The following is a 25,362-nucleotide window of genomic DNA, read 5'->3' as shown; positions in this document are numbered from 1 at the left end:
CCAGGGTGTATTCCCGCCTTGTGCCCAATGATTCCAGGTAGGCTCTGGACCCACTGCGATCCTGAATTGGAAAAGGGTTACAGATAACGAATGAATGAAATGCATTGAAATCTTTCATTGAACTGTTTAAATGTTGTTTTTTGATCTGTTTGACAATTCTCTCATCAATTTTGGCACAACGAACCTAAGAGTGAGTATTTCATGGAAGCTCCTTTTGTGTCCATCTTGACACCGTTATCTGTTACTTATTCACCTCGTTTTTATGGAATGTTTTAAGACTCAAAAATATTTTGAATATTCTATGAACTCTTTTCTGATTTTTATTTATAGTGGTGTTTGCAATCAGCTTCTATTCACAAAATACATTTCTGTTGTTTAGTGAACACTGGAAATCCTTTTAGGAACTTGTTGAAAAAAGATTCAACAATTTTTTTTTTTCTCTGCAAAGAAAACTAAATCCAGTGCTGCTGCTACCTAAATTAATTGCATCACATAAAATTCAGGATTTGTACATTGGTAACTGATATAGAATTATATAATCTGTTCCACCATGTCTTGTGTTTCCACCCTTTGGTTCAGAGTCTAATGAGTCAGTGAGAACACTAAGCAGATCATGACTAAAATACGACTGCATGCTGGTTTGTTTTGTTCTGGTCTAAGGACACTAAACTTAAAGTATAAACACACACCTTAAACTTGAAGCAGTATTCTCTGAAACAACACTATGGCCAATGTATCTTTCAGTACGTTTTTTTAATGTTGTGTTTGCTGCCGCTTGAACGCCCTCAGCAATCTTCCCTGTATTTGTCATTTCTTCTTTGCTCTGTTTTCCGTTGTGTATTGAGGAGGCTGGGTTGAGTCACAGCCCCTGTGTGCACATTACAGTTCACTCTTACGCAGGACCAGGCAGAAGACCCTTCAGGGGGCTTGTGAGTCACTGCGTCTGCAAGGACTGCGTGACTGTGAAAGTGTGACACACCTACAAAGCTCCAAATTGCTGCTTAATGACAGCATCCAAACTGCACGCTGTTATTTCTGCACCACTCTGATGGCGTGATCGCCTATCAGCCGTGAAGGGAGATAATACCGTGGTGTCTCTGTGGTCCCGAGATCAGTTCCAAAGTCAGTCATTTTCACGTGTTTGGTTTGAAGAGTGAAACAGTGGATCTTCACATTTCCTGTTGATTCATTGTCCACTGAGACGTGCTGTAATGAGACATTCTACTTCCTCTGCCCAACTTCGTTCCTTGGCAGTGCTTCATTAAAGAAAGTAGGTGTGTGTGTGTGTGTGAGGCACCCCCCCCCCCCCTTCACCACCACTTCACTTTTCTTTCTACAGCTTACCACCAAGGCCAAAATCTATGGCCCTGATTTAATAAGTGCACCCTTTCTGTGAGGCCAATTTTCTTGTGCAAGAGGAATAAATTACTCTTCTGCATTTAATTCATGGCTTTGTATGAGAACACATTCAAACCACTTCTATGTAATTAAACCAGTGTCTTTGGAGGAAAAAATAAATAAACAAATACCTAGACAGGTTAACTGTGAACTCTTTCATTAGGGAGATGGCTCCAATGAATGAAGCAGATGTATTTTACAATGCAGCACTTTTCGAGATTGTACAAAACTGTTCTTCTGCAATGAAGGGTGTTAATAAGGAGTTTGTACCAGTACCACCCTCTTAATCCTATAGAAAAGCCTTCCATTACAAGTTGAAATGCTCTTAGGACTTGACTGCTTTGAGGTTAGGGGTGGGTGATTATAGCCCTAAAATAATATCAAGATATTTCAGGGTGTTTTGGCGATATGACAAAACACTGAAAAGACTTTTATTATTTCAAGAACACACTATTGCAACAAAATAAATGTTCTATTAATATTATATATTGTTTAATACGTATTAAAAATATTAAATGGTTTTACTACAAATGTTTCAAACATTCAGAAGCGACAAACAATGTTTGCTTTTCCTTGCATTTGCTTATTTTTTAAACAACAGAAACTTACCAATATTAAAAATAACGTAGCATATAAATCTACCACACAACCACAGTGCAGAAAATTTAGTGTGTACATTTAAACAGCAAACAAACAATTATACAAACACTAACCTTATAGTACTTCACAACGTATGCCTTATTGTGGGGAACTTCATGATGTCATTAACTAAACAAATTGGAATAATACTACTATCACAATATGTTAATATTTATTTATTTATTATCATTTTAAAAATGTTCACGATATCGCAAACTATATGAAATGGCACAGCTGTAGTTCAGGTTCAATTGTATTATTCTCAGTTCTCATTTACCACTGCAGTTCTTACTGAACAGAGCTCCATCGCATCAGGGAACACTGCACCATAGCCCAGTACCCGAGGGCTTTAAAAACGCACGCTTGACACTGAGCATGGTGCAGTGACCCTAAGCTTGCGTGTAGCTGTCCTCTCACATTCATCTCACACTTTGCCGTGCTGGTTACACAACTGAATATCGTTTGATTGTTTGTAGTTAGAACATTAAAAATAAAACCCCAGCTTCCAATAACCTGACTGCACTGTGTGTGTTAGTGATTTTGACTGGACAGACTATGATGCTGGTTTTTGGGCTCTGTTTAAGCGAAAGAGCAGAGACTGAAGTTTTACAAGTTAACATCTTACTTATTCTGGTTCTATAAATAAAGACAATATGAATGTCTGGGCTGATGAGAAAAGACAGCTTGGTTATATGCACATTTTTTATTTGCTTTTTCACTGCTGTCACCGCCCCCCCACCCAAGTTCAGGAGTGATATTAAAAATGAGGCCACTCCATGTTACTATTTCAGTTCCATAGAAGTAGGTTACCCAACTGTGACATTTACTATATTTCTGTTATTCTGAGGTCATTTAAATGACTACGGATGGCAATTAAGTGTGATTTATGATGAAATTACTTTGGAATGACCCAGAGTCCAGTAAATATTGCACTACTGTTATGTCAATACTAATCCACACAAGCTGTAGTCAATGAGGTTTGATTGTATTGACCCTTGTGTATTTTATCATTTTTCTTTCTGTAACGTACCGCATGTCTTTTATTTTGGATTAACAGTGTCATGTCTTATAACACCGTTAATAGATAATTTGTTTATTTAATTCAGTTTTTATCGCTTAAATTACACCTATTTAACGATGGAAAATATAAGGTTTTTTTTTTATAATTATCATGATCATATTTGTCATTGTAAGGGCGGCATGGTGGCGCAGCAGGTAGTGTCGTAGTCACACAGCTCCAGGGGTCTGGAGGTTGTGGGTTCGATTCCCGTTCCGGGTGACTGTCTGTGAGGAGTTGGTGTGTTCTCCCTGTGTCTGCGCGGGTTTCCTCCGGGTGCTCCGGTTTCCTCCCACAGTCCAAAAACACACCTTAGTAGGTGGATTGGTGACTCAAATGTGTTTGTAGGTGTGAATGTGTGTGTCTGCGTTGCCCTGTGAAGGACTGGCCCTCCCTCCAGGGTGTAATTCCGCCTTGCGCCCAATGATTCCAGGTAGGCTCTGGATCCACCGCGACCCTGAATTGGACAAGCGGTTACAGATAATGAATGAATGGATGAATATTTGTCATTGTGATATTCTTGATATCTCAGGAAAGCAAAATGTTATCATCAGTACAGAACAAATGCATGTTGCATTAGATAATGTAATTGCTTTTGTTTTAACTGGAATTCCTTCAGTGCTGTGTGTGAAAGTTTCAGTAAAAACGAGTTTCTAATGCAAATTTTTAAACCATGAAACTTAGAGATTGAATTAATATGTGCATCAAAATAGTAAGCTGTGTATTTGATATTCAAAAAAAGTTTCATACAATAGGTTATTCACCATACTTTTATACCCAACGGCTACATCTATTATTTATGCGTGTTATCATCAGAAGCAGAGTAACTTCCATCATGGAGTTAGCGTGTCCTTTCCAGACTTGTGCTGAACATAGATGTTCACAACTTTCTTTGTGAGATTCCAACTCATAAGCTGTGGAGTAAGATTTAAAGTGTGAGACGTGAGCTTTGGAGTTCAAGTCCGGTGACGTGTTTAAAGCTTTGAAGTCTGAGTCTAATCACAAGTCATAAGCTTTGGAGTCTGAATCGATTCAACTTGGCTTTAAAGCCTAAGTTGAGCCACGAGTCACGGGAATTGGAGTCCGAGTTCAGTTACAAATACAAAGATGGAGTCGTGGTCGAATCATGAGTCATTAAATCACAGATGGAAGTAAAAGTTGAGTTATTATTCGGAGACTTAAGTCCTCATCTGTGGTGCTGGTGTGTTGCCATTTTTTACCTTTTTTATGTTTTTGTTGTTATTATTATTATTTTGTAAGGAATAATGATCTTAATGAGTTTAATATGTACATGATTGAATACTCGTCTTAATTGTTTAGTCACAATAGGGCACATTTGACTTCATTATTCTGATGCTAGTCATGCAACACTACAGTTCCTCCTAACAGCTTCCACAATCAATTTCTCCTGGCACCCATTGCCTGTATTTGTTTGAGAATGAGAAAAGGGGATTGAATAGTAAGAGAGGAATACAGAGCCGTGTTACAAGGTTGCAGCTATATAATTCGGTCCTAGGCTTTATTACCTTTTTTGCTGCAGTAGGAGGCAGTTTTTCTCTTTAGTAGGTAAAATAGCAGGCTGATTATTTATTTATTGGTCCTGTATAAACGGCAGGGACGTTTGGTGTTTCAGGAGCATAAGCAGAAATTTATGACAAAGCAGAGCTAAATATTCACATTATTTGAGGAGATGCATTAGGTCTGGATTTATTAATGCTGCTAGCAATGTGAAATAATAAGCAATATTCCTATGAATATGTATAAACTCTAGAATTCTTCTTTTATTACTTGGAGAACTTTTATTTCTTTTGAAAATATAGTTGAGTAAGAGTCTTCAGCTTCAGTAGTATTTTAGAAGAATTCAAATCTTTAAGAATTGTAGTTTGAAGTGAAAACTTATGGCTAAACTGAGTAAAATTATGTCCACAATCACAAATCTATTCATTCATTCATTCATTCATTCAATATCTGTAAGCGCTTATCCAGTTCAGGGTCACGGTGGGTTCAGAACCTACCTTGAATCACCGTGCGAAAGGTGGGAATACATCCTGGAGGGGGCGCCAGCCCTTCACAGGGCAACACACACACACACACACGCACACACTCACACCATTCGGACACTTTTGAGTCACCAATCCACCTACCAACGTGTGTTTTTGGACTGTGGGAGAAAACCGGAGCACCCGGAGGAAACCCACACGAACACAGAGAGAACACACCACACTCCTCACAGACAGTCACCCGGAGTGGGACTCGAACCCACAACATCCAGGACCCTGGAGCCTTGTGACTGCGACACTACCTGCTGTGCCACCGTGCCGCCCCCAATTTTAAAATATAATTATTATACTAATTTATTTTAGATAATATATCTTTTGATTGATTTTGATAGATTCATGTTTTTTGTCCTGTTTTTTTTTGCTTATTTTAAGTCAGATTATGAGTCCTTGTGATACAAACTGTCATGTGTCATCATAAAGCCATTAAGTAAAAATAAGAAATACAATAAATTAAAAATTAATAGCACATTACCTAACATTTGGGATTTCACTGATGTCTCTATGCTCAGGTCTGTCGTATGAACAGAGTCTGTATATAAGAGATACACATTCGTTGTTTCTCTGAATAGAAGATTCATTATTGCAGCAATGTTTACCACAGTGTCAGCTTGCTATTCCCACAGCAGCAAAATACTGCATTACAGGCTTAGTTTAGTCTTGTACTCAGTCTTGGGTTTTCCAGTTTTCTGTATATTACTGTACATTACAGATCCTGTTCCAGACTTCAGGGACCACATGAAAAGCTATCTATGCATGAACCAGAATTATTGACTGGGCTTGAGGGCTTGCACCATATATACACACATATGCACAGCCTTACAAAAGTCATGTTTCTGGATTGTAAATGGCATACACATCTTTTTTTCCAACTAGGACAACAACAACAATAATAACTGACTGAAAGCTACTGCACTCCTCTGTAGCTTTGGCCTTGTTTAGGAATCATTGTCTTGTTAATAGCAGAAGTTTCTCCCAAGCTTTAGTTTTAGCATAGTGCATGTCTCAGTTTCTCCCTGTGGTATACACCATCCATCAGTCTCAATCCACACCGAAGAAAGCATCCTCACAACATGATACTGCCACCACTGCACTTCACTGTTGGGATGGTGTGTATTGTTATGGTTGACAGGAATCTTCACTCCAGTCTCAGCCTGGAACTCCGTCTCTGCTCCTTGGCTTTTCTCAAAAGCCTCCTGTTGTTCTAATGTTACATTTTGAGAGAGAGCTTCCAGTTCCTCACTTTTGGTCCAGCAGTGTTCAACAGGATGCATTTTTTAACATCTTCAACTTTGTATACAAACTTATATCTAACTTTTATAGAATGCTTTGCATCTTCATTTTCAAGTTTTCTTTCAGATTCACTGTGTGACCAATAGTAGTTGAATTAAGAGGATCTTTCCTCCAACAAAGGTTCATTCTTTTTACTGTTCGCAGTTGGATGTGATTTATAAGTGGTTGTGTCTTCATTATGACTGCATCCTCAGTCTGAAAAGCAGTGTCCCTAAATGTTTCATATCATAAAACCAATATGAAAATATAAAAATATATATTGCCAACATCTGATGAGTATTTTTCACAAGACACTGTCATTGAAAAAGTCTAGTGTCTACATTTTACTTATTATTTGCTTACATAATTTAATTTATATGTGTGTGTGTGTGTGTTTGTGTTTTAGTATAACTGGAAATGCCAGCTTCTGTATATTGTGTTAGTTTTAGTGTTCAATTAATATAGAAAGCACACAAACACAGTACTCAGTATACTATCCAGCTGCAAAATTAAAATGACTTCCTTGTTTCTCCACCCTGTTCTTCTATGCGCCGCACTACCTGTGAACAAAATAATTGTATTCTACAATCAATAACACAATCAAACAGAAGCAAACAAAATAGAACACATCATATCAGCGGTTTTGTTCTAAGAAAGCTGGCCCTTTTTGGACCCTGTAGTTGTATGAGAGTTAAAGGTGGGAGTGTTCTGATAGACTGTGAAGTGTAGGAATGCCCCCTCATCTGATCTCTTTAGAAACATCTACAGACAATTTACAATCAGCCGTATTCCACCGTGTGGAGCTGGGGTCATTATCTGCCTGTACATTATTTTCTCTCTCTCTCTCTCTCTCTGCTCCAATTCATAACCTTTCTTTTCCTCTCATCTCTCCCACTGTCTGTTTCAATATTTATTCTCAGTTTTGCGTGACCTTGTCTGTGCTGTTGTTTCATGCTCATACTTCTTCACTTTTTTTATTCTTCTCTTTGTTTGGGACTTCATCTCTGTGTCTGCCTGCATGTTTGTTTGTGTGTTTCTCTCTCTCTCTCTCTCTCTCTGTGTGTGTGTGGTGGGGCTGGAGGAGGTTTGGGATCTTTAAAGGCAAAGTCTTTACCAGCTCTTGCTGAGGGTCTGGAGGAGCTTTCGGACAGTAAGACAGGTACTGTAGACAGTTACACTGGAAATGGCCATGCTTGACACTAACCCTGTCCAATTAGGACCTGTAACACTGCTCATGGTTGTCTAAAAAAATGGCAAGATGTGCTTACATGGCACTTAAAATTTGAAAGTCTTGGGCTGTCTATTATATTTAGCTTTTCGTTATGAATGGAGCATAACCTACATATACAGATTTCCTTAGGTACTTTTGCATTTGTGGATCAAAACATGTCATAATTGATGTTTACAAGATTATTTCCATACTGTCTCTATCCCTTAGACTTAAACGCCTGCTCTTTGCATGGCTGTTTTATACTGTGGTTATATAAATCCATTTCTTTTTCTTTTTCTCCCTCTACAAACCAGTGAAGTAGTCTGTGCTGCCTCTTTCTGCTACTGTGCCATATGCTTTGCACACCGAATCTCCACAGCCACTGCAACTCATGCATGCCTTTGTTTTCTCTTTTTCTTTTGTTCTTTGACGCTGCTTTGCCAAGTCATTCTGAAGTCATTTGAAATTCGTGTTTCTAACTTCATCTCAGTGAGTGAAAAGCAGGCTTCGCTGGATATCGACTGGGAGTCCGGCCAGTTTGGATTTTACAGCTGCTTTCTTCGAATTTGTGGTTGGCTTGGCAGAGCATTTTAGGCCATTGTCGCACCGGTTATTGAAACACCAACCTTACTTTGTACTAAATAGGTAAACACTAGTGCTGAAAGACTTGCCACAATTGCAACTGGCAAAGGTGCGATTTTCAAAAGTGCTAGAACTATAATTCTGCAATTTGTATCATAGCTTACATCATCAAAACTAATGCCTCAAAATGGATTTATACATTCGACAAAAATCAAGAGTTACCAAACATTTTGTAAGTTTATATCAAATATATGTTCAGTGTCAGTTAACCTCAGGGTTTTGAGACGATTCGAGATTTTGACTTAAGACTGACGTATGATGAAAGTGTAAATATCGTCTTGGAACTTTATCTCTGTTTTACATATTCATAGCAATTTGATTGTATTGACTCATCTATGGGCGGCACGGTAGTGTCGTAGTCACACAGCTCCAGGGACCTGGAGGTTGTGGGTTCGATTCCCGCTCCGGGTGACTGTCTGTGAGGAGTGTGGTGTGTTCTATCTGTGTCTGCTCTGGTTTCCTCCGGGTGCTCCGGTTTCCTCCCACAGTCCAAAAACGCACGTTGCAGGTGGATTGGTGACTCAAAATTGTCCGTAGGGGTGAGTGTGTGAGTAAATGTGTTGCCCTGTGAAGGACTAGCGCCCCCTCCAGGGTGTATTCCCGCCTTGCACCCAATGATTCCAGGTAGGCTCTGGACCCACCGCGACCCTGAACTGGATAAGCGGTTACAGATGAATGAATGAATGAATGACTCATCTATATTTTACTGAAGCAATTGCCAAACTCATCCCAGTTCTCCTGATCCGCTCCCCAACTCTCTTCAGCTATTCCATTGTGCTGAAAGTTGTTTATCAGTATCTGATCTGTCATGAGGTTGTTGTTGTTGTTTGTTTAGTTGACACAGTTCTATTCTCCGATTCTGTTTCTGGGAGCAGTAGATGAAAGGCTGAGAGGTGATGAGAGGCAGTTCTTTTAATTCTGCTGTTGAAATCTTTTGTGAATAGTAGATTGTTCCTGTTCTGTAGATGTTTGAATGATGACAGTTTGGAAGCTGTTTTCTTCTTGTCTTTTTCTTCTTCTTCTTCTTCTTCATCATCATTTTTTTTCTATGAATTGTAATTTTCCTGTCCTTGCACTTTCCCTCTGTCTGCATGGCTATAACTGATTATTAAGAATAGCAGTGTGTGTCTTTTTTCTCTCTTCCAAACTTATTCAGCTTGTTTGATTTTGCTGTGCCCAAAATTCTGTGCTGTGGTTCTGGCTTCCATTCTTTTTCTGCAGTGTCCAAATTGCTTGCTCTCAAGTCTTTAATCATAAATAGGGGAAAGGCAGAAGCTTAGAGATTTTGGTGCTGCTGGTTTAATGTAGGTATTTGTACAATACACTTTGTGCTACTCTTTGCACTGCCTTCTTGTGATTAGTCTAATAAATTTTCTCACAAACATGTTTATACTCAGAATAATGCCACACTTTATTTTGTACATTTTATTTATGTACATTTAAGCATTAAGTTGTCAGTTTCGAAATGGTATTTACAAGCTTTAATGCTCACAATAATGAGTAATTGTGAGTTATAGTTGTATAATAATAATCAGTGATTTGTTGTAACAAACGTATCAATTTCCAAATGATTCAAATAAGGAAGACTCTTAAATTATTATAAGGATTGCCTTATCATTAATGCCTGGTAATCACACTTTTCTTTTCTTCTGTGCTGTGCTCTAAAACTGATACATATCTGCACCAATGTGGTAGTGGTATAGATTTAAATGTCTGTCACTATCCCTAGCTTTGAACATAACACAACCAGTTAGGTTTGATTAAAATTATGGCCATTCAGATCTATTTAAAAACTCCTGCCTATGAATAAAACATTCAGGAATGTAATGTAAAGCATACAGAGCTGTTTCTGAATGAACGTAATCAAGCCTGTTTAGGTGAAGTTGGGTGTTCTTCTGCACAGTGGCCTTCATTCATCAGATTCATATTAGTCTGATTCAAGAGATCGCTGTCCAAGTTAGCAGCCCTTCTCACTCTCACACAACACTGCGTTTATTCACATTCTCAGTCAGAGTCAGAGCACACAGGCTGTAGGACAGAGAATCATTTAAAACTTCAGTTCTAACAATAATCATATAATAAAAATCTGCAGTGGGTCCCAAACTTTTTCTGCAGTGCCCTCATTTTGTAGATTATGAATATTTTCATGCAAGCCCACGATTCATTCTCTCTCTCACACACACACACCGACACACGCATACGTGTCTTTTGCTCCCAGAGTCCACTGAAATTGATCTTTACACATTGTAATTCATGCAAAACTGCAAGGTCTTGGTGAACAAAACAAAAATAAAGTGATAAATCACATTTGTGTTTGTAATGCATTTAATGTAATTAATATTGAATATTTCCAAACACGAGTAAGAGTGATGAATTACCCAAAATTCAGTTCATTCTCAGAATGTATTATAATACCGTGTTACTGAACAGAATACAGTCATCCATTACACCAACACTTAGAATCATCTGGAATATTACACATATGTTTATCCATATATTAATTTAGTAATTGAACTGGAGCACAGTCTGTAATTTAGAACCCCACTCTAGATTTGTCGTGAAGGTAATTGAACACTGATTGTTCAGTGCTGTTTTCACTAATCTTGATATCGTAGACTACTTTAATAAACTGACAACCTAGATATCCAGCTAACTCGTGGCAGCTAGCCGAGCGAGGCAGTGCGTCTCTCTGTATCCACAGGGGAGAGATGGTGTCAAATTGAGTGCCATTCTGCTAAACTGATTAAAAAATAAACTGTTTATCTGAAGCCGTGATAAAGAATGCTCTCGATGGAATGAAGAAGAGAGACTAGGCATCATCTCCAAATGCAGCAGTGATTAAAAAAAAAAAAGTGAGAGTGTCAGTACTGATTACAAAAATAAAAAAAATACAGAAACCTTTCTGCTTTCTTCCTTTTAAATCCATTTGTGGTTTTAACTCCAAAAGCTTCCCCTTTAAAAGTAAAATGTTTTTTGACAGACATGATCTTAACTTCAATTTCCAGTGAAGTGCACCTTATTCTTTATGCCATAAATGTGCTGTAATTAACATGCTGTACAAAGGCCATCAAAATCTCCTGGGGAAAAGGGGAGGGGGTCTACAGACTATATTTAGCTCATGAATTCTGAAAGGTATTTAATCAGGTGGGCTCAACCATCCTTTCCTGACAAGCTTTCATACGCAACACTGTGCTCTTTAAAACACGCCACACAGTTCTGCATTAGCTCCGAACTTGTTTCATTAATGAACTCCTTGGTCCATGAAGGTCCCTGAATGTGAAGGCTTAATGAGACCCCGTCCCAAATGCGTTCTGGAGGGCTTAGAGCCCTGGCCTTCCTCCCCCCTCTGAGCTGGATCCAGCTCTTTTAAGTGATGTAGATGAGGGGTTTAGGACCCTGTTTTAGATGTCTGCCCAGGCCTGCCAAGGCACACACACTTTTCTATCATTCTGCTCCATTAACTTTTGGCAGAGACACAAACACAGACTTTGAAGTTCACTTAATGCATTGTATGAGAAATCTGACCTGACGTTATTATTTTTCCCACATCTGATCTGCCTATATAAATAGATGAAAGAGATGGAGGGAAAATATAATAAAGCTAATTTGTTGAATACACATTGAGTGCATTAGGTTATAGTCCTCTGTTATAGAGGAACATGAATTTCATATTAGATTGAGGATGGGATCGATTTTATGATCTGAATTTGGTCTGCTGCTGCTGCTGCTGCTGGGTGGGTGACATCTGCTCTGCGCTTCTCATTTTATTGGGACGGATGAGGGACAAATATGTTCCAAAACTCCCTTGATGCCAAATGTCTGCACACCCATAAGAGGCTGATGTTGCTGTAGAGCTACATAACCATATGCTTGTGGTGTTATATTAGCTTGCAAAATTAACTGACAGTGTTGTGGGTTTTTCCCTGAGTGTTTACATGCTTCTTATAATAAAATAAAATTCAAAAATATGAAATAAAACAAGTTTTGTGGGGAAACCCTACATGTTTCAGGTGGATGGCTTCCTAGCTCAGTGCATTTGGTTTCTGACAGTGTTATCTAAGGTCAAGGATATGCCACAGCTATGAAGACAAGCTATCACTTAGACTTCAGATTTATCAATACCAGTAAATTTAGCAATTAAAATTTGTAGTTGATATAATAATATAATTTATCAATAAACGTGTCAGAAACCACTTAAGCAAGACTGTTTGAGATCACTTATTGAATGTGGTTTGAGGCATGTGTGTGTGTGTGTGAGTTTGTAGAACACATGCAACACTTACCTGTCAGAAGTGTTAAATGAATAGGCCAGCTGTGTTGAAAAACACTAGAAGTTAGTAGTTGCCTGAGGTCCCAGGTGGGAGTTTTAAAATGGCGTGCTGGTATGGAACTACACCCAGCCATTCATTTTAAAATCTTGGCCTGCATCCAAGGTCTGAATTTGGAGACCTCTGGTTCAGGGTAAATAAAACTAAAACATCACAAACATGGTCATTCAAACTGGAAGTGGTTTGGTATTTACTGGTTATGTATCAACAATTAGCAGTCAGAGTAAATCCCAGGTTTTTACCTGGACCTAATGCTGGTAAATTGCTGGTTCAGTTTACTGGGATATCCACTCTCACTCACATTCAAATGATCAGTAAATACCCAACAAAAACTGCAAGTTTGACAGGGGCTTACATCTTAGGAATTAAACAGGACAGTGGTCCAAAATCAAATTAACTCAAGATATCTCAAGATATAAGCCCCTGAACTTCAGTTTAACTTCTAATGTCTTCAATTTTGGTGCTTTTCCATGGCATGGTTCCTACTGTACTTGGCTGTACTCGACTCTACTTGCTTTTGGTCCCTGGTCCCTGGTTGCTTTTCCAGTAGCAGCTCCCATATCTACAATGAAGCTGGTGATGCTGCAAAACCCCCATCTCTGATAGGAATCACAGGCTTTAGAAATAACTGCAGCATTATAATTAAGTGCTGTTTTCTTGTTGTGTATTTGCTTGTTGTTGTTGTTGGCTGGGACTAAACACGAGTAGAGTAGAGCCAAGTCAAACAGGCACCATTAGTTTTTTTTTATCTCCCTTAATTTCAGTGTTGTCTAAATCTTTTCCAGGTGGTCTTTCACGTAGCTGTTCCACGTCCTCCTCATCTCTGGAATCCAGACAGGCTCCTGGCCGCCGCCCCCCACTCCCACTCCCCCGACAGAGACGCCCCTTGCGGCCGCGACAGGAGCAGGTCCAGGTCCCTCAGAGCTCCCGGTCTACCCCCCCACCAGCCTTCCGCTCCCGCAGCATCACTCCACAGTCTGGTACTGTCATAGCATAGCTTATCTCCCCTTCCTGAACATTCCCCAATTGTGTTATGCAACACAGATAACTGGTACTCACTTACATATATGCCATTGTATAACTGCATCGATGCAGATAATCATGAGTAAATTTGTGATTTAGGCACTTATCCTACTCATCCCACACGAGTGGCACAGATGGATTCGAAGATAATTGCTGCTGCCACAGTGATTATGGCATTATTGATGATTTTAAAACTATGTTTGTTGATAATGGAGTCGCAGCTGAGATGGATGCTGTCTAACGTTGTTTGAGCGATGATTATTGCAATAACGATGTGTTTGTAGCAAGGAAAGGATATTGTGACAGTGTGAGTGATGAAGATTGGTTCTCATCTGACTCAGGGATAGCACGCAGCAGGACTCCTTTAACTGGCAACTCGCTGAATGAGGTTCCTGAGGTGCATTTAGGTGAGCGAGTTCTCGTGGTGGGACAGAGGACTGGAGTGGTCCGCTTTTATGGCAAGACCAACTTTGCCCCAGGTAAGATACTCTCTCTTTCCCAGGGAGTGTTATGGCAGGCCTGTCTCTTCACATTTTCCTTCATCACTGACTGAATCACATTCACAGTTATCAGTTTTGAAGTGGGATTTGAAAGCTATCATTCTGCTAAGCTCTCGAAAGTTACTCAACGTTGACGAGGAGAGGATGGGCACTGATTCAGAAAATGTTGAATTTCTAACCTCGGATTTAAGTCCTGTTATGAATGTGACATACTCTGAGAGACACATTGAATTCCTCTTTATTTCATATTACAGTCTGTGTGTAGCACCGTTTGCCATGGTTACTAGTTCAGACAAGCTGTGACTCATGCTTCTTGGAAAAATGGGATTACATATGGCAGAATCGAGTAAAATACTTAAACGTGGTGGATAGCACAGTATTTCAAAGGGTCTACCTCATGTTTAAACATGATGCATATAAAGGAATTCAGGCAGATCATGTCATGTCAACATCTGGCACAGGCTGATTTGCCACACTTCTCCTGAGACACTTGTCAAGTTTATATTCTTACATAAACACAACCCTTCACATAGCTATCAAACAGCCCACCAAAGCTGAGCTTTGGCTCCACAACTAGTCATAACTGAATATCACAGGACACACAGTTTGGAATAGTCCTGTGACTGCTATCAGATGTTCAACTTTGACATGTGATTTCATGTCTCCGACCAAAAGCGCTGCTGCTCTGTGTGACCTCTAACATGCTCTGTACAGTCTCTGAGTCTCTGAGACGGCATGGAAGAAGCACTGATTGATGCAGATTCAAAACAGCAGCATTACAAAATACAACGTGATAGTGGAAGTAGAGCTAACAAAACTCTTCTCTAAAAACTTATTTTCACCACTGCTGGTACAATATCCAAAATGAAGGACAATATTTTCAAAGCCTTCAACATGTCTACACCAGAAATGTCAAGTCAAAACCAAGCTATGTATCAGTATCAGCACATAGTTTGAGACTTTAAATAGTGAGATCCACAGCAGTGTCGCTACTGTCTATGGCCAGTAGAAACTAATAAGCCACACTCTCTCTCTGAGCGGAAAGGATAGCCATCCCTTATGCAGTTCTAGCCGGTGCAGGCTTGTGTTAGCCAGTATAAAAGTACTTGACAGGTTGAGTTGTCCTTGAAATGTGTTGAGCTGTTCAATGCTACAGCATTTATTGTGGCTTGAAAAGATACTGTGTCTGCCTTCAAATGTTTCGGAGTAATCGTGTGCTAGTGCTCACCACCACAGCCTGGTAGGCATCAGCACTGACTGCAGTTGTGGAGAAAAGTGTTTAAACGTCCACTCGTCCGTCCACACAAACAACAAGCAAGCAACACATTTTTTCACTTGTTTAGTTGCAACATTATCTTCTTATTGAAGCTAAAGGTGCCGTACATGGTTCTCTGAGTGGTGTCACAGATGTATCCTGAACAACTAGTTTGAAATTTAGATTTGAGTTTTATGAACCATTTTACGTTTTTAAAGAACATCACATGATAAAGGCTCTAGCAGCTTTATGTTGACTTTTCCTACTTAACAGTTATTTTTTCCCCTAAAGACACATGAACCAGGCTTTATAGAGAACCCAATTTGCTGAAGTTTGGCACAATTTCAACACTCTTTTTTTATCCACTGCAGTTAATACACTAATGTGTTTAATTAGGGTAATGTTAGTCTAGGGTTGTGAGACTATCTAGAACCAGAGGAGTTGTAAGGTCTTCTTCAGTAAGCAGTATATTGGCAGTAGTCCTCAGGAGGACTAGAAATATATTGACTTTATTCATTCGTCCACAGGCATGAACAACACGATTTGCTTTATTTTTTGACTTGGCAATGCCTTAAAATCCATACTTTGTGTATTTTCCGATATTCTATTTAATAGTACACAATTGTGTCACAGAACAAAATGGGGCTTTCAGCATCTTGATGCAAACAGAGGTCTCTGTTTATTTACCCTCTGTAGTAAACACAAATGTTCTTATAATAGTATCTTCCGCTTACTCTCCATCTTCTTTCTCTTATTCTTTCTCTCGCTCAAGGTAAGAATTTAAAGCTCTTTTGGAGTGTGACAGCTCACCCTTCATATAAACTGCTGTTCTTATCTGAGGTCAGACTTGAAAGTTTTTGCATTAGCGCAGCAGAGTGATGGAGGGAGTGCCCTGCTCTCTTCAGTCTGAAGGAAAGTGGATTTTCTGCTTTAGCGTTTTAGAGTGTACTGCTCAGAAGAATGTGCCACTTCCTCCCAGCAACAATCCAGAGCCAACCTCTGTTTATTTGCTGGAGATTGGCCGTTACATTTGCTTGTGGATTTACTGTACATTTAATAATAATAATAATAATGATAATAAAAAAGTCAGGAAGAGAGTGGAATGGGCCATATGTGGTGATGCTCTAATGGATTTAGCATAGTTAGTATGTATGGGGTTTATGATCCCAATTACACCCCCCACCCTGCGATATAAACGTGGACTAAACTTTATTGAGGTCAGTTACTGATGGTGCATGATTAGTTCTTTATCAGAAAGCACTCCAGGTTTTAAATGTAATTAATGGAGGTTCTTTACTAAGAGAACACTTCCTTTGCTCAACAGTATAAACCTGTAGGGTTCTGTGCCCTTCTGCTGGACAGTTAGCATTGGGCAAGGTGACATGTGGCTGCTCCGGAGCATTAATTCGCATTGGTTTTCTATGGAGTTTATATAAACTGATGAGTGCCCATTTTCAAATGGAAAATCAATGTCATTTAACCAGGGGTCATTTTACTCTCACTTTCATGCAGTAGGTAACAGACACTTTTCAAAACCTAGTACACTCCCATAAGCTGCAGTGGAGTTTTATAGTCTTTGCCAACTTTGTTTTTTTTCGTGCTGTTGATATATATGTGTATCTGTCTGTGTGTGTGTTTGTGTGTGTGTGTGCTCCACAGGCTTTTGGCTGGGGATTGAGCTGGATAAGCCCAGTGGGAAGAATGATGGCTCTGTTGGGGGAGTGAAGTATTTCAGCTGCCCCCCTAAACACGGGGTTTTCGCCCCACCCTCCCGAGTACAGCGGTAAGAAGACACGTTCTCATATATATGTGTATGTTTATATCTCTCATGATCTGTGATATCTGTTACTGATGAGGAAATGTAGTCAATCTTCTCTAGATGTGCTTGCATTGCAAGTGTACCTGCCTCCAGTTTCTACACAAATGGGTGTAGGGAAATGTCATAGGAATTATAGTGGCCTGTCACTGAGTGCATTTAATCATAGCCAGAAAGTGTATGAGAGTGATTCAGAGTGATGTCAGCATTAATAGTGTGTTCTGATTTACAGAGGAAGAAATTTTCCAGGACACGTAGCTCTTTTGCTAATGTCGCCTCACTTTTATTTATTTATTTTTTATTTTTATTTTTTTCGGAGGGGTCAGAAAGCCATCTTTCATCTAGACTTGTATAGGCTTCATTTTTAGATTGCGCCCATGACATTTACAGAAGAATGATTCAAGTCAAATGACCCAAATGAGGTGCTTAAAATAGATTGCGACAGGAAAATATAACTAATATGTGGTGGGTAAGGTTGATTTTATGCAGCTGAAATGTCATTTCTGGTACAGCCTTAATGTTCACGTCCTAAGTGTTCTCTGGGGGACCATCCAGAGCTTTATTATTAATTGAATGGCAGTATTAAATCAAATGCTTTTGAACATGTTTTAAAGGGAAGTGGTATCACTCTATACATCATGTTATGACGCGAGGTTGTACAAACATCCTTTCGCTTAAAGTCTTTCTAATGAAATACCCAGTGTTTCTAAATTAAATTTTATTGTAATTATTAATATTATAATTTAAAAATATAGAGACAATCACAATCCTCAGTTATGCTGCATTCATTCTTGCTGTTGTGTTTTACACAAGTCCCATGAGGCAGAAATATTAATAATGTGAACTTAATGGTCATTTAGTGTAGGAATTAAATAAGCGATAGGTGATTGGTGAATTTTACACAACACTTTATGCTGCTTCACCTACTGAACAGATAGGCCTTGGTTTGACTGTAACTAATTATTTTGAATAATTTCTTGGCTCCCATAATTGAATAATGATGCAATTCCAGAAATGTATGACACCAAGCAGTTATTAGCATGCTGTAATTCACACAGTATTTATCTGGAACGTCCCACTTCATTTGATAATAATGGTAATTCGATGATAATGTTTTTTCTTTAATGAAGTGGGATTGTTATTCAGAGTGTGTGTTAGGCCATTTTTTAACTTTAAACTCAGGCAGACATAGGTGAGCATTTATGCTGCTGTTGTTATTCAGCATCTTACTGAGTTTTTTGCTGCATTTTATTATAGAGCAAATTATTGTTTTAATATTGTGCCTTAATTTTGCAAATGCTTGCTGCTGGAAGTTTACCCTCCATCACAGGTTTGGAAATGAATCACCAGAAGGCGGTGACATAACTGCGGGTAAACTGCAGTGTTCCTCTGATATTATTTGAATATTACCTTGGTGTCTTAATCCTTGTTCTGGAATATAATCTTATGCTGCAGACTATGAGCTCATATATTCACCTAAAGAATATGATCATATTAATAATTGTAGCTTCAATGTAGCCTCTGTTAAAGTTAAAGTTTAGTGTATCAGAACGTATGGGTTTTTTTAATATTTATTTATTTTTAATGCTATTAATAAACATTTAAAGCAAAATGCAGTTTGCACTAAAGTAAAACACTGGTCAGAGCCTTTTTGATTGGTTGACTTACGATGAATTTTTGACTTTTTTAAAATGCGGTGGAAAAAATAGATACAAGATTTACTTCCAACAATTAAATTTAGTTTGTTTTAAATCTGAGGAAAGGAGTTATGAAAGCTTACGTAATTTGTCATGTCAAATTTGTGACATGCCTAGTTAAGATAGAGATTTACAATCGTTATCCACCCCACTACATGCTTATTCATTTCCTGGCCCTTGTAGTTTCCTTTTAATATTTCTTCCTGTCTTGCTTTTAATTGTGGTTTCCCTCCACTCTTCATACTGTACCTCTCCTGTAGACTGGCTTTATCACTGCACAGCTCCATCAGTCGTTTTGTTTACGTTCCTCATCCGGTTGAACATCTTTCCCTCTCCATCCTCAGAGCCTGATCTCCATTCAGCACCACACTCCAGCTCCATGTGTGTAGCCGTAAGAGTCGTCTCCAGCAGCTCTGAATGATAAGCACTACATTGTCAGGAGCTCTGTGCTTCTTTTTTTTCCCCTAATTAACCCTCAGGGCAATCGGAGAGAGGGAACCGCCAGCTAAGCACGGCTAAACTAATGGAAACCTCCGATATATTGTGAACAGAAACGGAGATTGGGAAGTCGGCCACTTTTCTCGCTCATTCAGTTTTTCATCTTGTCAGAGACTGATCAGTACCCATTTAGCCAACCGGCTGCAGACTTTCTTTTTTCCTGTTTCCTCCCTTCCTTTGCAAACAAGATGAGACAGATTTAGTGTTTTCACTCTTTCCTCACTTTCTACACTGTCATTAACCTCAGTGATTGTGGCTAACATGTAGCCTCATACACAGCGGGGCAGCTCATTATAAGATGCTGTTTTCATTCCCCTAGTCATGTTCTTTTTGAAAGAGTTTGTTTTGCAACATATGTTTTGCAGATCTGTCATCATTCGCTCAGGGTAATGTGGTCCTGCATGTGGCGTATATATACATATATAAATAAAAGTAATTGCACTGTCATACCAGTGTCAGCAGAAAATAACTTACTGCACATTGGCCTGGGATTTAATGGCCACATGATGAAGCTTTTTTAAATTTATTTATTTATTTTGGGCCAAAAGCTACACACTTAAAAACAATGGTTCTACAAGGGTTCTTTAGTTTATTAAAAAAGTTTTTATATAGAACCTTGACCACTTGAAGAACCTTTATCATAATCAAAGGGTTCTTTGCATTGTGAAAGGGTTCTTCAGGTTAATGGAAAATGTGCTATAGATGGTTCTATATGCACCTTTTAGAGAAGGGTTATATATGACATCAAAAACAGTTCTTCTATTGTAACAATGCTGACACCGTATAGAACACTTTTCTAAAAGTTCTGTATAGAACCATCTATACTACATTCACCATCAGTCTGAAGAACTCCTTCTCAATGCCAAGAACCATTTGGTTCTGTACGCGCTCATGGTTTTATATAGAACCATTTCCTTTAATAAAGAACCCTTGTAGGTTCATACTTTTTAGGAGTGTCATTTTATTCTACATCATTGCAATGTGCTTTGGAAGTGGTAACTCTAACTTACCTGGTCAATACGGGGAGTTTGTGGGGACTGTCAACAATTGGGGGACTCAAAAATGAGTCTTTGCTTTCGGTACCGTCGTTAAACAATTGACTGTGGCTCACAGTTCTGTACACAGCTCTGCAGCTCATTATGGGATGGCATTTTCATTACTAAATATAAGGCTAATTTTAGAAGTTGAGAGCACTTTCATTCACAGACCCCAATTAGGTGGTATTTAAGGTATACGTCTGGTAAGTGAGATTAAAGTGTAATATGTTGGTAATTCCAATATAGTTAATTGCAATTGTGTTGAACTGTCCAACAAAGTGTGTGGCTCAGTAAACTATGTATGTTTTTAAAAGGGGATGGGTTAATACCAAGACCAGTTAAATACATTTCACTGAAATACCCCACAGGGTCTAGCTGCAATGCTTGGAGGTGTCGCCAGTGTAATTTCTTTGTTAAATATGTAACATAACAGTGCGATTTCAAGTTTTAACTGACCACCATCTTACTCAAAATAGTGATCCAATTCTGAGATGTTTTAGCATGGGAGTATATCAGTTGTGTACAGTTCAGTTCACTGTAGTTTGACTGTATTGCTGTACAATTATCAGAAAACAGTCTCTTACATTTCCTGGTCAATACCTGGAACTTTGGCGATGGTGAAACTTAAGGGACTGTTTCCAAAGCAGAGTTCCTGAACTTGATAAACTTTATCTATTGTTTTCCATAGTTATGTTTAAATGTAATAAAGGTAAAACATCAATATCTGCATTGCTGCTGGCAGCTGAAGACATTACAGTATTGATCGCTGGCATTGGCCCAGAATTTTTATGCCAGTGCATCCCTGACTCTTGCTCTTAAATAAACGCCAGTGAATTCCTGCTGGACTCTGTTGTATTAATTATACACTGAGGTAAAATTTAGCAGCCCACTGCCGTGGCTTTGAAAGTAGCCGAAAATATATGTTCTTAATACTGGATATTTACTTTCCTCCCAGGATCCATGGGTCTATGGACTGTCTGTCAGAACTGACCTCCTCCAAGAACAATTACCCCTTCACTGGTGAGATACCTGGACATGTCCCTCTTCCCTGTGTTGTTTCAGTGCGTTTTTGAAGATTATATAGGATTTGTATATACGATTATATACAAAATGACCATGCATATGAAATGCATGTGTGTGTGTGTGTGTATTATCCAGGAATCCGTCGTAGTTTCAGCACCTCCTCAGCCATTGCCACGCAGCGAGAACCATATCGGAAAACCCAAGCTAACCGGTAAGAACTGTGTATCCACAAACTCTATCAAATAGATTAACAATATGAGCATATGTAGGTGAGAAATCTGAGGAGGAAATACTATAGATGTGTAAACATCTAAGAAAATCCTAACCCTTCTTGGAGAAATATTGTATCAGTGATGTTTTATCATTATGATTTTTTGGCATTTTCTTCAGATGATTATAAAAATCACTTCCATTCAAATGCACAGGTAAGAAGTGACACACAGGTAAAATATGTGCATTGGTAGACGGGTGGATTTGTAGATAGAAGGATATATGGATGGATAGACTGATAGTTGGATATGTAGATAACAAATGCATCAAATGTAAACAGAAGGAGCATCATTTTTCTGTTTTTGATCATTATCCTGTTATACAGCAGTAACTCATCCACTGTGCGTCGGCGCTGGAGCACTTTGAGCTGTGGAGGGGGCTCTCTGAGCTCTGCCGGGGCATCTCCGGGGGGGCCTAGCAGTGTAGGAGGGACAACCAGCTCATCTGGCTCGGATGGGACTGTCAGGCTGCACGTGGGCATGCAGGTCCTGCTGAGCAGCGCCAACGAGATGGGCACGGTGCGCTTCCTGGGCAAAACCGACTTTGCCCCAGGGCTGTGGCTGGGCCTGGAGCTGCGATCCGCCAGGGGCAAGAACGATGGCTCGGTAGGGGGACGACGCTACTTCAGCTGCCGGCCAGGACACGGCGTCCTGGTGCGACCCAGCAGAGTCACGTACCGCGGCATCAACGGAGCGAAACTAGTAGAGGAGAGCAGCTGAGGCCGTAACTACGTTTACATGCACACAACAGATGAGCAGGCGTAGATATGTTTAAAGAATGGACAAGGCTTGGGTTCAGAGTCCCATTAGATTCCATGCTATTATTTCCTGTGGCGGTTATTTACATGCTGTGTATCCACAATGGGTGAGGTTAAGCTCACTCCATTATCCTGACTTTAACACACAAACCATGCTCTTTGCATGATCATAGCTGACTTAAATTCTCAGTCTTAGTCGGGCTACAACTGACGCATCCTTGTGCATGTAAACGTGGTTAATTAGACCTTCTGGACGAGAGGCTCTTCTCTCTCCACTCCCATCTGTCTCTCACTCTATCATGCTCTTTCTCTTCTCGTAGCATATGAGCTGCTAGCCAACATGGAGGGACAGCAGCAGTGAAGGAGAGGCGATGGACATTATGTGCCGAAATGGGAGCTGAAGGACTTTAGAAGCACAAAAGACAGGGTTATAGTCTGCACTGGAGTGTAAGAGGTGTGTGTTTGTTTTTTTTTCTCTGAGAATGTGTTTACTATGAATGAGAAGTCACGTGACTTTGTTGAAATGTTTACTTGTGAGTGACTGAACCTGTGTTCTTTTTTTTTCTTCTCCTAAGTGAAGAGTTAATGGTTTAACTCTGGTTTAAGTTCTGACAGTTCTGCAGTAGCAGCTGCTCTGCACTTTAAGAAAATCAATGCGGTTTAAGACAATGACTTTAGTTGAAAAGGACTAGCTTTGCGTTTGACTTTGTAACAAATTCTCTTCATGCTGAAAGTCTCTAAAGAATTCTGAAGATGATGAACTTTGATATTGTGCATCTTTCACCCCCCCCCCCCCCCCCCCCCCCCCCCGTTATCAGTGAGCTTTGTGATGGTGCCTAGCACTTTAGATAAAAATAATTTTCTTTGATCTTGCTGTGAGTGAGGGCAAAATATCACCACGTATAATGGCACTTTAATGCTCTTGCAATTCAGCCCCCTCTTGTTTTCTTTCTCTGGCTCTAAATTTAGCGTCGTAGTTCCCCAGGAAAACATTTAATGACTGTAGATTCTTAAGGGTGTGCACTCTGGCTTTGTTAGTTACATGGTAATAAAAATCTCTGTAGAAAGAGAGAAGATTTATAGACCCATTCTGTCAAAGCTATTGCAATGTCAAAATCATTCATCACATTATTTCACTCACTTTTTTTTTACTTTCCCATCTGGAAGGAGGTGTGGAGCAGGAGAACGAGGACTGGGGGGAAAAAAAGTGAAAATCAGTAATAGCTTCATGCCTGGGGAAGTGATGCTCTGGCTGGAATCTGGGGATGAGGGATATTTTCCAGTATTTGGAAAAAGAGATTGTAAAGTTGCTCTCTTTTAATAAAAATATATATAATGATAAATAAATAAATAAAGTTGCCATTTCCTAAAATGCCGTTATTGCAGTTAAAATAATGTTAGTAAAATGTCTATTTTTGAAGCTGCATGTTTTATTGTACCATAACTAATTTACGTACAACGAAGAATAATAATAATATATTTCAAACTTAATGTATGGGATTCATTCCTGGGCTGAAGGTTATTCTGTTGGCATCTTATTAACCTACACCTACTCTTTTGCCAGTGGTTGGTTTCTAGCCCGTTGTATTATTGCACTATTGTGTCAAACTACTTGAAAATATTGAAGAACTCTTTAGCGGTTAAAGCAAAATGAGCCCAGAGACTGCAGTCAGCTTCATCAGGCTCCACCCACAAAAGCGTTCTTTCAAATCAACTGCTGCAAGATTGGGAACACTTTACAGGATGAGCTTTGAAGCAGGTGATGTCTGTTTTTCTCTAGGTACTTTTACCACTTCTGAAAGTTAATTTACTAAAATAAATAGCATTCAAATGTACTTGTACTTTAATTTGACAGAAACTGGAGTATGTCCTGCAGTTGCCCGTGGAGATGATGTGTGGGTTTCACCAGAGCTGTATGAAGCTTGTTGCCTCTGCTATGAATGAATGTACTTGTGTTGAAGCATGAACAAATCCGCTCCAGGTGTCAGCATCCAAAGGGTTTAAAGGGACATTTCACCACTTGTTTAGTTAGATTTTGTATGTATTTTTGATGTAAATCCACTGTTACAGTGAAATTACTTTAAAGTTGACTTATAATTTTTCATACAAAACTAGACATTCGCAACTTACTGCCTCTAAAGGTTATTTTACTTCAGTAATGGTTATGAATAATTTGCCTGTCTTACTTCAAATTAGTTTAGTATAAAGATTTGGCCTAAATCCTCTGCATATATTTAATTTATATTCAGTTCTGGGTCAAAACTTCAATGAAATATTATTCAACCGCGATCCAAAACGTCTATAAAGATCATAAATGTAGGGTCACTGGTGATTTCCGATGTTTAATACAAGCTACGTTTGTGTTGTAGACTCTGAAATCACCAACGTTATAAGAGGCCATCTGCAGCAGTAAGTTTCTCTACATCAAAACCACGAATTTCAAAAATATATGATGTGGAACTTAAGGGAAATTGGTGGAGATTCCCCTTTTACTTACCACCAAAGTGTTTAGCAGCGTTCCTCCTAGGTACAGGTTCCTAGGTTCCTCCTAACACAGGTACAGCCTGTGGTCTGTTCTGACATGAAATGAGATAATACAAATTTGGGATTGAGACTAGAGGAGAAACTAAGCCCAAACAGATGAGGAAGAGGTCTGTCCCATCAGGGCTGATGGTGTATTCAGTGTGGATGATCTGTTCTGTGTATATTGTCTGGGTTTGTATGGGCCATTGCTTCAGAACTGAGCTCCATGGTCATGTCGTGAACAAAGGGGGTTCTTGTCAAATATCCAACTGATTAAAAATTCGAATAAAAGAGATTTTAAATTCAATTGCACGTCATCTTAATTCCAGCTTATAATGCTTCAGTGGCTGCATAAATGAA

General features: G+C 39.2%; 1 protein-coding gene across 8 annotated transcripts in view; it reads left to right on the top strand.

Moving 5' to 3' along the window:
• Window positions 1-25,290, top strand: part of zgc:103755 (uncharacterized protein LOC449988 homolog) — a 53,677-nt gene extending 28,387 nt beyond the window's left edge. For 2 of the 8 annotated variants that reach the window (XR_010803690.1, XR_010803696.1), the window contains 7 exons: window positions 13,389-13,583; window positions 13,968-14,105; window positions 17,041-17,164; window positions 21,385-21,449; window positions 21,588-21,663; window positions 22,048-22,933; window positions 23,647-25,290. Coding sequence is in view for 1 of the 8 variants with exons in the window: in XM_066675122.1 (XP_066531219.1) it covers window positions 13,389-13,583; window positions 13,968-14,105; window positions 17,041-17,164; window positions 21,385-21,449; window positions 21,588-21,663; window positions 22,048-22,441 (992 nt within the window). In the remaining 7 variants the exon portion in view is untranslated. Of the gene's footprint in view, window positions 1-13,388; window positions 13,584-13,967; window positions 14,106-17,040; window positions 17,165-21,384; window positions 21,450-21,587; window positions 21,664-22,047; window positions 23,271-23,646 lie in introns of those variants that run through there. The other 6 variants (XR_010803692.1, XR_010803691.1, XR_010803700.1 and 3 more) reach the window with 6 other exon arrangements.
• Window positions 25,291-25,362: the final 72 nt, after the last annotated feature.

The sequence above is a fragment of the Hoplias malabaricus genome, chromosome 1 (genome assembly GCF_029633855.1).
Source record: "Hoplias malabaricus isolate fHopMal1 chromosome 1, fHopMal1.hap1, whole genome shotgun sequence".
Classification (NCBI taxonomy): domain Eukaryota; kingdom Metazoa; phylum Chordata; class Actinopteri; order Characiformes; family Erythrinidae; genus Hoplias; species Hoplias malabaricus.
Note: the sequence above shows the minus strand (reverse complement) of the source record. Positions and strands in the feature narration are given on the sequence as shown.